At 39.0% G+C, this 14,174-nt stretch overlaps 1 protein-coding gene across 1 annotated transcript in view; it reads right to left on the minus strand.

Moving 5' to 3' along the window:
* Nucleotides 1–14,174, minus strand: part of MSH3 (mutS homolog 3) — a 138,617-nt gene that overhangs the window by 118,701 nt on the left and 5,742 nt on the right. Inside the window, exons 4-8 of the mRNA XM_079793623.1 lie at nucleotides 11,262–11,477; nucleotides 9,538–9,654; nucleotides 9,130–9,249; nucleotides 7,339–7,482; nucleotides 3,854–4,020 (exon numbers count right to left, since the gene is read on the minus strand). Of these exons, the coding sequence (XP_079649749.1) occupies nucleotides 3,854–4,020; nucleotides 7,339–7,482; nucleotides 9,130–9,249; nucleotides 9,538–9,654; nucleotides 11,262–11,477 (764 nt within the window). The remainder of the gene's footprint in view (nucleotides 1–3,853; nucleotides 4,021–7,338; nucleotides 7,483–9,129; nucleotides 9,250–9,537; nucleotides 9,655–11,261; nucleotides 11,478–14,174) is intronic.

Consider the following 14,174-nt stretch of genomic DNA (forward strand, 5'->3'; position numbering starts at 1 on the left):
CCCAAAGCCTATGTAACAGGAGCCACCTATGTGTTCACTTAACTTCTGAGTCTCCACGACTCCATTCTGTCCATTGACAGAGATTAGCTGTAGACACTGCACAGAAATGTGGGTTGACTTTTGACTTTGCTTAATCTTATATGCAAACAAAAAAATGTAAATGTGGTCACTAAACACAGGAAAAATTACATACTCTCAATAACCAGAGAAATACAAATTAAAACAAGACAAAGGCAGCCATGAAATTTGGAAAACCCACATATGGCACCCAAACTACCTTTAGTATGCCAAATGGCTTTTAAATCTCATTTGATGAATAAACATTGAAGACTATCACCAGGCAATGCTGTCTGTCAGCCAAATAATTCAGTCTGGCAATGTCTTTGTGGAATGTTTTGATATTTTATTAAATTTTGCCTTTATTGTTTTATAAAAATAAGTAGAAATCAGAAATGAAAGTGTTGATTCAATTGATCCTTGAACAACATGGGTTTGGACTGCACAGGTCCTCTTTTTTTGTTTGTTTTATTTTGCACAGGTCCCCTTATATATAGATTTTTTTCAATGAATAGAGTAGGTTTCACATCCATGGATTCCACCAACTGAGGATCAAACACGGTATTTTCAATCCACGGTTGGAATCTGAGGATGTGGAGGGCCAACTGTATGCATTATTCTGCACCATCTATACTAATAAAAGGGTAATACGCTAATTAGACCGGATAGACCAGACGTCTTCTGGATGTCCTTCCAGACAAAGCCACAGCAGCTGTGAGGGCCGAGGAGGGCCGGCAGCCTTGGCGGCTGTGAGGGCCGGGAGCCGCGGCGGCTGGCAGTAGCAGCAGCAGCGGGGTGATGGGGGCAGCACCTTCCCCTGATCAGCCCGGTCGCCTCCCACAGAGGGAGGCCTAAGGCGGGGAACGGGCCTAAGCCGTCAGTAGGACATCCCCTGAAGGCTCCCGGACTGTGAGAGGGGGCAGGCTGGCTGAGAGACCCCCCTCCCCCAGTGCATGAATTTTTGTGCACCAGGCCTCTAGTCTATAATAATAAAAGGGTAATATGCTAATTAGACCGGACGTCATTCTGGACATCCTTCCTGACAAAGCCAATGCTAGAGAGAAGCCAGCCTGGGTCCCGGGTGCCTAAGGGCGGCCCAAGGGAAGCCAGACCAGGTCCCGGGTGCCTGCAGGTGGCCAAGGGAAGCCAGGCTGGGTTCTAGATGCCTGCGGGCAACCCGAGGGAAGCCAGGCCAGGTCCAGGGTGCCTGTGGGCAGCCTGAGGGAAGAATCCCGGGTCCTGGGTGCCTGCCAGCGGCCACAGGAGGGAATCCCAGGTCCCAGGTGACAGAGGGAAGCTGGTGCCAGCAGTCAGGAGAAAGAAGGCCTACTCTTGCACACATTTTCGTGCATCGGGCCTCCAGTTTTATATAAGGGACTTGAGCATGCGTAGTTTTTTGTAACCATGTGGGGTCCTGAAACCAGTCCCTCCCAGATTCAGAAACTTACAAACTTGTTAAGTTTTAGGGGATCAGAAGTTATCCAGTACACTGATTTTCAACTATGTAGCGGGGTGGGGTGTCGGTAGCCCTAATCCCTGAGTTCATCAGGGTCAACTGTATATCTGAGTTAAGCAAATATACACTCAGTTATTTTTTTTTTTAATGAACAAAGACATGAAATATTGGAAATAAAGTTTGAGAATATTATATTTTAAAAATTTTTAGAGATTTTAATCTTTTTAGCTCTATAAAAGCAATATTGCTTATAAGTCTACAGTCTGACTTTTAATTATTCAAGTTTGAACTCACTGTCAGAAAAGGATTAAGAACAAACAAGGGAAACTTGGTGCGGAATTTTTCATCTACCCGATTGGCAGAGATTATTTAAATGATCACCCCCCCCCAATGTTAGCAAGGGTTCGAACAACTCTCCTATGCTATAGTGGTGGAAATATAACTTGATGTTACCAATTCTAGCAAGCAATCAAGAACTTTAGCCCTGGCCAGTGTGGCTCAGTTGGTTGGGCGTCATCCGTGCACCAAAAGCTTGCTGGTTTGATTTCCAGTCAGGGCACATGTCAAGGTTATGGGCTAAATCCCAGGTAGGGGGCATGCAGAAGGCAGCTAATCGATGTTTTGCTCTCATATCAATGTTTCTCTCTCTCTCCCTCTTCCTTACTCTCTAAAAATCTGTAAAAAAAAAATCTTTAAAAAAAATAACTTTATAAATATTTATATCCTCTGATCCAGTAATTCCACTTTTAGGAATTTAGCTTAAGGAAATAATCAGAAATGCACACAAATATATCTATACCTGGATATTCATCATAGCAATATTGGAAATACTAAAAAAATAAAATGCAACATAACAAAATGAGAATGGGTAAATTACGATTCATTTAACATATGACTAAACGTTATGTAGTCATTTGGTTTTCATGAGTACCCTCTGAATATTGGCAGATAAAATGATGTTCTCTAGGATTTGCTTCAAATAAATAATCCAAGGAAGGAAGGAGTAGGGGTATGGATAAAGTGAGATTGGCTGAGTTGAGAAATGTTGAAGTTGGTTGATATAGATTCATGTGGGTTTACTACACTCTTCTGTATAATTTTGTATATGTTTAAAATTTGTCTAAGTAAAAAATATATGGGAAATTTTAAGTAAAAAGAACAACAGTATACAAAACTGATTCAAAACATAAATCCAAGTTCATTTTTTTTTTTAAAAAAAAAGATGATATACATACATGGAAATAATACACTAAAATGTTCAGCAGTAATTATCTGGGCTATAGTATTTGACTTATTATTTTTATCTTTCTTTTTTGTAACTCCTAAATAAACATGGATTAGTATTGTAATCAGAAAAATATATCATAAAAGCTACTTTAAAAAAACGTTCAAGTCAAATGAAAAAGACACATTCTGAACTCTAAAAACAAAGAAACATGTAGAACGTCAATCAATTTGTTTTGATTTTCTAACTGATTTGTCAACCTGCTAACTGAAAAATCTGTATGGGCTCTCCCGCATAGCCTTAAGTCCAAATTCCTCAATACATGAAGTCCTCTTCACTGGAGCCCCAGCCCTTCCCAGTCTCTTCTCCCACCACACTCCCCCAGGTGGTAGTACAGAACCTTCCCAACTAGACACCTTCACATTTGTCACTCTATATACATGGTGCTTTGTGAATCTAGAAAGGTATGTACATGTGTCTCTCCTGCTGGATTTTAAAGTCTGCCAGACATAGACCACAACCACATCTTCTTCCTCTATATGCCACAGTGCCTACCTCGCATACTGCCTTATAAATAAGAGGTGTGACCTTAGATAATAAATCAAACTCATGGACACGACCACAAATTGAAACTTTTAACACAGGTAAGACATTTTCAAAGTTATATAAACACTCTAAGAAATGAACTCTAACTTATCTTCAAAAACTGAATGTTATTTATCAAATAATATCATTAAACTCCTTTAATAAGATCAACTTCTAAAGGCCTACATTAAGCTGACATTATAGGTAATTCTGTTTTTCTTTAAAGCTTTTTTTTTTAATCCTCACCTAAGGATATGTTCATTTTGTTGATTTTTTTTTTTAGAGAGAATAAAAACATTAGAGTGAGAGAGAAACATTGATCGGTCGCCTCCCGTACATACCCTGACTGGGGATTGAACCTGAAACCTAGGTATGCGCCCTGCCCAGAAATCGAACCTGCAACCTTTTGGTGTACTAGATGACACTCTAACCCACTGAGCCACCTGGCCCTGGCATAAGTAAAAACTTTTTAACAACTTTAAACCTACGTTTCAAAATCTTCGTTGTTCTCCAGTGATGTGCCAACTTACCTAACAGCTGTGGCCTGGTGGATGAGCGTCTCTGTTTGCTCTGACAACTGTGATGGAAGCAGCAGCTCCACCGGCTGCAGGCGCGATATCCGAGTTTCTAGCTCTGAACGGGAAGCAGAATCCTGGAAACTATCAAACACAACCTCACCTGTGGCAGGCTGCACGCCCTGAAAACAAACAAAAATGCAACGTCACAGAAAACATATTTCTCCCAATTATAACTGACACAGCATAAGCAAGCATGGAAACAGCAAAGATGGTACACTCACTAGTATGTACTCCATTTCTAAAGTGTTTGAAATCTCTCTGTTTGCAAAGACTCTTAATAAGAAGTTATATTCACTACTATCCAAACCATGCTAGAAGGGCTTTTAGAGCAATACCCTGAGTCCAAGTCCTCCCTGATCTAACAAATCTGACGGAGAGACTGTGACAAGTTACCACACCCTCAGTTTCCTCCTCTCTGGGTGGGACTAACCAGCCTACTTCCCTCAGAGGGTTATTAAAAGGTTTAAATCAGAAAACAAACATGGATGCTTTGTAAACTACAAAGCACTGTACAAACAGCATCACTAACAGTATGAAGTGACATACATGTTCCTAGTAACCTGGCCACAAGAGTAGTAGTAAATTACTTATCAATTATATAAAACTAATAAATAAAAACTGTAACTCTTGCAAAAAAAATACAACAAACTCTGAATGAACTCCAAGTAGACAGTCTATCCAGGGCATAATTATGATAACTAAAAGCCACCCCCTCTCACCCCAAGCCAATAATAACAAAGATAATCTGGAAAAGACTGTGATTTAAAACAAGTGAAAAAAGTTCTTAGGTAATTTACCCAAAGTCACAGGACAATAAAGTGGCAGAGCCAAGATTCATGTAGTCTGATTCCACAGGCCACACTCTCAACCACTTAAGAAATGTATGGGGCTAGTTACAGACTATATTAGCCAACAGGAGAAAAAATAACCAATCCCCACACCCATATGTGCCTGACGGAAAGTCAACTGACAGAGCTGCTTCTGAAAACAGCCTGGCATGTTCTAAGGACAAGTGAAACATCTATACTCCCTGACTCAGTAATTCCTCCCCTAGGTATATACTCTTGAGAAACTCAGACACATGTACAAAAAGGTTTATAGCAGTGTTCTCTGGACGACCCAAAACTGGGGGGAAAAAACCACATGTACATGAACAAAAAAAAAATGAATAAACTGTAGATCATAAAATGTAATACAACAAAGCAATTGACAATGGAAGAACTACTATAGTTAACACATGTAAATAAATCTCATATACAAATTACTTTGCAAACAAAAGCAGCAAGATCCCCCCCCCCCCCCGCAAAATACATACAATATGTTTTCATTTGTATGTAGTTTAAGGTGGTCAAACTGAAACAAAAGCAAGGAAATTATTACCACAGAAATCTGGATTACAATAACCTCTGGAGGGAAGGGGCCCTTCTGTAGGCAGTGTTCTATTTCTCCACCTCAGCGGTTATCTCACACTGCACTGTAATTATGCATCCTGTTTCGTGCATTTTTTCCTCTTAAATATTTTCTAATTTTTAAAAATCCTTCATTTTTGGCTCAAGCAATTTCCTTAATTGTAGCCCAAAGGCCTTCCTCTAGTGTCCAGATAGCTGGACTAAAGTATAATAGTAAATATATGTATGTATATCTCCCACCCTACAAACCCAACATTTATAAAAGCCATTTACAGAAGTTCAAGTAACAAATTTATCAGCCAGACAAATACCCCTTTGCTTTTTTAAATCAGAGAAATGGTCTATATTGTAACACCTGTTACTCTGTGTGACAATGTGACGCTGAGAAACCCCAGTCAGTCAGTGTAAAACGGCACTGCCCAGACTGAAGGTAGCGGGCCTGAAAGCAGTGGCAGGACAACAGGAAAGCCTTTCATTTCAGACTGTCAGATAATTCTTAGGTACTGACTGGGGAACATGCGACAATCATCACGGTGGGGACAAACCCAGTAACAGCAGTGTTCGGGGTAAAGGAAGGAGAGTTCCATCGCAGCCCCACTGAGTCTGAGAAGGCGGGGCAAATTCTGAGTGTCTTGTCCAATAAAGGGTTGGATGCAAGAGCCTAGAGCTCAGATGAGAGGCGCAGCCTGGACCCAGAGCTCTGGATATCATCAACCCAAAAGGGTCACCGAGGTCAAGAACAGGTCCCAATAAAACACTTGAGAGTCAAACGTTAGCTTTGGCAGTGGGCCAGAGGGTACTTCTAAAAGCACTAAGTTGTATACTATCAACTCTGTTCTTTAGACTGAGTTCCAGGTAAAATATTAAATAGCACATTACCTATGTTAATTCCTAAAAGCAAATAACCCTACTATTCATAAACAGATTCAGCTGCCTATGGTTAGAATAAAAAGTGTTTCTCAATGATAAAAAGTCATTTAGAGCCCCCCAACAGTAATGTTAACCCCCTAGAGAAAGGCTTATTGGTTAGGCCAGTGGTCGGCAAACTCATTAGTCAACAGAGCCAAATATCAACAGTACAATGACTGAAATTTCTTTTGAGAGCCAAATTTTTTAAACTTAAACTTCTTCTAACGCCACTTCTTCAAAATAGACTCACCCAGGCCGTGGTATTTTGTGGAAGAGCCACACTCAAGGGGCCAAAGAGCCGCATGTGGCTCGCAAGCCGCAGTTTGCCGACCACAGGGTTAGGCAAATGTCAAGTTACTAATACCAGAATAAGATATTAAAAAGTACTTTGGAGACAGTGGGTTGTAAGAATTTTGTTGATATTGCAGCTAATTGCAAAATTAAATAAAACAAAAAGAATTAGTTATTATTTAGGCAAGGAATCCTATTTTTGCTTAACCTACAACAAAATAAGGAAGTCTAACGGTTCAAAGGGCCCTAAAAAGTCTAAGATATTGAGCAGAACTCAGGTAGGTCTGCAAATGGGCAAATTTAGTCACAAATTGCCAAAAGGCAAGATCAATCAAACTCTGATTCACAAATTACATTTATTTGGAAGACTGGTTGTATTGGCTATCATTTCCCCTCCCTTCCCTACACTTTCCTCTAAATCTATACACAACAATCCCATAATCATCTGTGTTTAATTTCAAACCTCTAGAGGAAACCTGTAAGACCCTTTGCTATCCATGCATGTGTCAGTTTAGTGTTTTATTGCACTATCTGTATATTGTTCACATCCATGCCTATCACTGTGTCTGTCTTCAACCCTAAACTCCTAGAGCACACGAACAGAAACTACCTAGATCTCTCCACGGCATAGAGTGCCAAGTAGCCACATGAGAAAATTGTACCTAGTAATTTAACATATAAAATTATGAGAAAACATTTTTTTAAGTACAATTACTTGAGGGCACACTTCATCAGATATCTTTATTATAAACCATACATGATTGCTCATACTGTATTTCGAGATACCGTGAACATCTATCATTTGTTCTTCACCTACAAAGTACTTACCACGATTCCAATGAAAATGTTCCCCTTCTTTTTGTCCTTAACATTGTCTTTATTTTCACAGATGCACAGAAGGTAGCTAGTAGAAGTATCAGTCATTATCTCATCGATATCTATAGCATCATCCAGCTGAACTAAAGGATTCACATGTAATAATTATTAAAGAAAAATATACATTCATATTAATATTAACTGTTTTTCTCCTTTAAATTAATAGTTTATTTTTCCAGGTATTTTTGCTCTGTGCACAAATCTCCCATACAGCATTCATTTTTCTGATTTACTCTGATCATAGCCATATGCCTTAAATCCCCCAAGATATAAGGCTCATGAGGACTGACAACCATTATCTTCTCCCTTCCAAAGGGCTTAGGAGAGATCATCAGACCTTGTGGAAGCCCAAATGTTAACCCTCTTCTTTTCTTGGATGATGCTGAGACTCGAATCTTTAACAATCCCCTAATGTTTAATTCCATAAGTCAAAGCATGCACACACTTAGTATAAATTACTTTCCTCCTTTAAAGTGCCTAATAGCTCTCAGAAATAGCAAGAGAATTTTTTTTAAAGACAGGAGAAAAGAAAACCTAAAAAGGAAACAGAAACATACTTTCGTGCGTGCGTGCGTGCGTGCGTGCGTGCGTGTGTGTGTGTGTGTGTGTGTGTGTTGAATCCATTAATTAAATTCTCGGAGATAAATGCTGACTTTAGACGAGGTCAGTCTGGGGACATCCAGTTTGGGCATCAGCAGATAAAAGCTATAGCAGTAGCAAAAGAGAAGCAGGGAAGAGTACTGTTTTAGGAGCAGGCTTCGATTAAGAGACTCAAGTTCAGGCAAAAGAAACAATAAAATTACCAATCTTATAGCCTGATCAGCTTGGAATACCACAGAGCTGTTAATGGTTTGGGGTCCATTTTGAGTGACAGCCATCCCCTATTCATGACATTAATAAAGCAAAACAGTCCTCATAACTTGGGTAGAAGCTAAGCAGGTCTCTAAATATGCATATTTGTAATAAACTATAGTAAATAATACTTTTACATAGTATCATTTAAGACCTTATCTCTATATTCTTTTATTCTGAGACCTGACTCCAACCCACAGTACACATTTTAAAATACATGCTTATCTCATTTTATACATAATTGTGTGGTTTTTTTAAATTGACAGAATTTTATGACTTTGCTAGTAAAGTCATTTTGTTTCAAGTAACTCATTGAATTTATGAATGACCATAAATGTTGGGGCAATCATGATCCACACTAAGGATTCTTAGAAAGAAAGCTTCACCTATAATCCATTTTCAAAAATAATACAATTTTTATGAAGCTAACAATTAATGAAGATGGCCTATGTTTTATAAGCAGTTAACTGTATGTTGACTTCGTAGTTTTCTTTTCTCATTTTGAAGCTAAGCAGTTATTTTTTAGGTCTTGTGTTAGGAATAACTGAAGGGGCTTACAGGCCTTAAGTGCCTAATCCCTCTCCACACAGGCCTGGGGAAGATGTGATTGCAAATCAGTTGCTAACCTGCTATCTTCTTGTATGAGACTGTCCTTTTTCTTGCTCTAAAAGCCTGATACACTCTCCTTTTACTATGGCATTTGAAAAAAAAAAGCTTGTTTCCAGCCATTACCAACCCATAGCTCTTCAGTAGCACACTAATCAAAGGTCAAAGTAATATACTGCCTCATCTCATCAAAAAGATACCCATTGAAAGAACAGGTATTTTTTAAATGTTACTTAAAACAAAGATTTCTAAAATTTAAGAGAATATTTCCTATTCAAAAAGGATATCTTCTCCAATAAGCGTAGATTTTGTATAAAGAGCAGTCAACTTCCGGGAAAAGACTGAACTTCTGTTGTCCCCAATGGCCTTTAATGCTGCTGTTTCAGTTTGCTTCACAACTCCTACCTTCAACAAAAATAAGAAACATTAAATATCAAATGTAATGAAAAAACTTTAAACATAGTGAGATTTTAAAAGGTTATTTCTGAAACATTTACCTTAGTCTAATTTTAAAATTTTACCCTAAATATATAATATGTTAAAACTCATTAAGATATAAAGCTAATATGACACTTTCATTTTCCCAAAATGCCAAATTCCCAAACCAATTAGAGACTACAACCGTACAAAACATGTTTTCACTCTGGAAGAGAATCGGATCCCTCTTTCCCACAAGTTGAAGCCAAAGCTGACCTTATAACCCTTTGCCACAAGGCGGCGCACGTGAACGAACAGTCTGTGAGTAGGTATGCTTGCTGTCATAAAGTTGTGATCTAAATGGCAATAAATATTGAGCTCCCGGGCTGCAATCTAAAAAAATTGACAAAGAGAATATCAATAAATTTCTATTTTAAGATTCCCTGTGTGGCATTTGTTCACTGTGTTAAAAATCCATCAAGGTATACACGCAGGATTTGTGTCCTTCTCTATCTGCATGGTATATCAACAAAAAGTTTAAAAGCCATTCCCTGTGTAGTAGCCTGCAGCTTAACCTGGTGTTTCTGGCCTTTCCCATGGCCTAACTTCAGGGTCAACATCTGTACCTATAAATGACTCAGAAGAATATGACAGGTCTACTTCTATGTCCTTAGCTCCATCAAAACTCTAAAGGGCTGTGCTTTCCCTGAATTGGAATAAGTATTTGATACCACATGCAAATAATTAAAAATTAGGACATACTAAGGTATGTATATATAATTATAAACCTATTGGACAGAGGGCTTCGTTGAGGAACTGAGAAGAGAACCCCCTGGTGTGGCTAGCTAATTGATGATGCATGAGTGATAGAAATGCAGTACCAGGCAGTACCACCTGACTCCCTGCTTCCTTCTGGACAGCACCATGGCTCAGAGACTGCCCACTAGAGCCACAGAACGCTCATCATTCCAGCCGTCTCACTCCCCTCCCCCAGCCATTTCTGAACTGTATTAGTTCATCCCTGTAAGGTAGGGCAGAAAAACATGAGCCTTTACTGTGGTCAAGGCTAAATCTATCATTCGACCTAGAGAGAAGGGGAGAGAACAGCATTTCCTTTCACCCCTTCACTTATAAGATGCCAGCTACATATTTGTTCCTGCCTGCAGGGAACATGCTGACTGTTTCAGGGTCTAACTTCTTAACATAGAACACAGCATAATGTCATCTGAACTAGACAAACACCACTTTCTGCCACAACAGTATTTAGGAAACTGGAAGAAAAAAAAGTTGGCCAAGCCTTCACTTCCCACCCATAAGGGAGCAGAAGTACCACCTCATCATTCTCTGATGGTGTGCAACCCAACCAGGCCTAAAACTATGGAATCATCAAAATCACCCAGGACTCCAACAAAGTATTTCCCTAAGCTTGCCCGCAAGTGCTCAAATTCATTCTAACCATCTTAACTTAGGCCTATCTCACATACCCAAAATTACAGTAAATACAAACTCAACTTAGACTAAGAAAGCAAGATGACTAGTATACAGAGACCTGTAAGACTTCCAACATCTGTTGGTGGCTGGCAGAGTTAATAGGCTCTTCCATTAAGACTTAATAATGTTGCTGGCTGTGAAAATTCATAAACTAAGGGAAAACAGAGGAACTTGTATCTCAAAAATTTTTCTTGCTTAAATCTTCTTTAGGAAACACAGATACCCACATGATTACGGTTCAATCAATGTTTGATGGATGAAAAGGTACTGAGCTAAGACCATGGAAAATACGCACCAACATTCCAACAGGAACTCCTCACCTCCTCCCCCACAAGTCAGCACTCACCAAGTTTGTTTGTGTTTATTTTTTAGTTTTTACTTTAAATGACAGCATTTTAAAGGGCAATTACATTCACGTCTGTATAAGGTTAGAAAATTAAACAAAATATTGGAAAATATTTAAGGCTCAACAAGAAAAACATGAAACAGTGTTTGAAAAAACAACTTACCTCTGCATCTTCCCCAAAGAATCTATACTTATATCCACATTCCACACACAAAATTGCATCTTTCTGCTGCTGTTTTATTTCTAGGTACTGTAATTCTAATGGCGTATAGATGCTTTTGGTCCTTTTGTTAGGTGGTTTAGAATCAGAAATTTTCTGTAAGTTTTCGTAACTCCCATGTGATGATCCAAAATGACTGAGATCAGAAAGTGTCTTGTCCTGGCAACCAAGAGAGTTTTATAGTTTCAAAAGTACTAACCATAACATCAGTTCCCAGAGAGAGAGAATGCAAATTTGACACAAAGCTAACAATTGGTGAATTTGAGGAGTACATAGTATATTAAGGCAAATTTTTGTGTAGGCTTAAAATTTTTTCAAAGTAAAAGACCCAAAAAATATGAGCCAAACTAAACTACTGTGTAATTATTAATGCAGTTTTGAAAGTCTAAACATTCTAATGTTTTGTATACTTCTATTTACATTTAACTTCATTAAACCTATTGTAATGTTTTCCTTTTCATTATTTATTCCAGGTGTGTAAGGCATAGTCAGCAGGCAAGAATCTTTCTCTCTCTCGCAGAATCATTTTCAACAAGCATGTGAACAGCTAAAGTTGCAATATTCTACATTTCCAAGCACAGTCTAGAAGATAGTATATTCCATAAATAATTCCAAAAAGAACCATGATTAGAACTTTTAGAAAAGTAGTGTTGTAATTTAAAGATTTTATATTTTTATTAAATTTATTGGGTTGACAGTAATTTAGAGATTTTAGTGCTTCTTCACATCTATAGTAATAAAAGGGTAATATACTAATTAGACCAGACATCCTTCTGGACAAAGCCACGGTGGCGGGGACCAAGGCAGAAGCAGTTAGTGGCAACCAGGCTGACAGGGGAGAGCAGTCAGGGGCGCCCAGGCCAGCAGGGGTTGAGCAGTTAGGGTTGACCAGGCCAGCAGGGGAGGGCAGTTAGGGGCAACCAGGATGGCAAGGGAGGGCAGTTAAGGGCGACCAGGCAGGCAGGCAGAGTGGTCAGGGGCGATCAGGCAGGCAGACAGGTGAGCGGTTAGGAGCCAGTGGTCCCGGATTGCGAGAGGGATGTCCGACTGCTGGATTAGGCCCCATCCCTGTGGGATGGGGCCTAATCCAGCAGTGGACATCCCCCAACAGGTCCCAAAATGGAGAGGCTGCAGGCTGGGCTGAGGGACCCCCCGCCCCCATGCACAAATTTCGTGCACCGGGCCTCTAGTTTTTAATAAGGAAAGAAGTCCATGTGTAATTTAATGACACAGTTAATTTATTACTAGTATTCTTCATGAAATAAAAAAATAAAATAAAGAACTTTTGGCCCTAGCTGGTTTGGCTCAGTAGATAGAGCATCAGTCTGTGGACTGAAGGGTCCCGGGTTTGATTCTCATCAAGGGCATATGCCCAAGTTGTGGGCTCAATCCCCTAGAGGGGGGTGTGCAGGAGGCAGCCAATCGGTGATTCTCTCTCATCATTGATGTTTCTATCTCTCTCTCCCTCTCCCTTTCTCTCTGAAATCAATAAAAATGTATTTTAAAAAATAAAGAACTTTTGGAAAGCATAAACTACAAGGTTACATTTTCAACATTAGTATTCCTGTATCCATGATTTCCTGTATGAAAACCATAATTAATTGCAATTCACAGCTTAGAGCAAATTCCTTGCTTATGAGACAAATTTATAGGATAAATCCAACTTCTAATTAATTATCACCGTGTCACTGCCTACATCTAAAAAAATTTACCAAGTACCCCTGGAATTTAAAATATGACCTAAAAAACTAGGGACCAACAGGGGAAGTAAAGAGATAAAGAGAAATGTCCTATATGGCTCAAAGAGGGGAACTCCAGTCCAAGAGAAAACCCAGAAACATGTACTCTGCATTTGCTAAATGTTTAGAAATTCAGTGTGGCTAGGACAGCAGGTACAGCTGCAATTTATCTGAAAGTGTAGCTCAGCAAACTTCTAAAGATCAGCAATAACACAACAGTTAGCTCTGGAGAGGTGTGGCAAGAGAAAAGTGGGTCAACCTAACAGACCGGACAAAGTATTTGCTTTTAATTTTGATGGGGATTTTCTACTTCATTTTCATGATTTTTATGTAAACTTTAAGAATACTACATATTGAAAATCTTAATACATCGAAAAACGTATTTCCTAGGGGGGAGGGCCTTACTATAAAGTCCTTATTCATATATGGAATGAGAATAGGTATCCAGGAAAAAGGTTCATGTATGTATAAGTCAATCTGTATACTTGAGTATTAAGCAACTTTTTTTTTTCACCACTTGGGGAAAAATACTTCTCAGATATATTGTACTCTTTCATATTCCCAGAGTTGGTATTCTGAACTCAATTTAACTTTATCTTGACAATTCAGTGATCAGTTTAATAAAATGGAAATTTCAGGACCTATCAACAATTATGGGGTTGCTGACCCCACACTAGTGGTCCCACACCACTGGGCATTTGAGTTCATTCAGCAGCTTTTTTCCACTTGTCTTTGCCCTTCTATGCCATCAAATACTCAGCTATCACTTGTAAAAATATCCATATACTACTTCTAGGTGTCCCTTCGTACTGATATTTTCTAATTTTCTATGAATCAAAAATGCCAAGTTGGTCATTCTACACATAAAGCTATAGTAGATAGGCTCTTGTGAAGTTCTAGAGCAAATTCTTCAATTAATAAATTGTGAGATTTAATAGACAAATTTTTTCACCTCTCTCTATATTCTTTATTTTATTTTATTGTTGACAGTATTACAAATGTCTCCCATTTTCCCTTCCTTTATGCCCCTCCGCCCGTACCCTCCCTGCCCCAGGTCTTCACCACCTCACTGTTCATGGCCATGGGCTATGCATATAAGTATGTAAGTTCTTTGGTT

The sequence above is a fragment of the Cnephaeus nilssonii genome (genome assembly GCF_951640355.1).
Source record: "Cnephaeus nilssonii genome assembly, chromosome: 2".
In the NCBI taxonomy this organism is placed as follows: Eukaryota; Metazoa; Chordata; class Mammalia; order Chiroptera; family Vespertilionidae; genus Cnephaeus; species Cnephaeus nilssonii.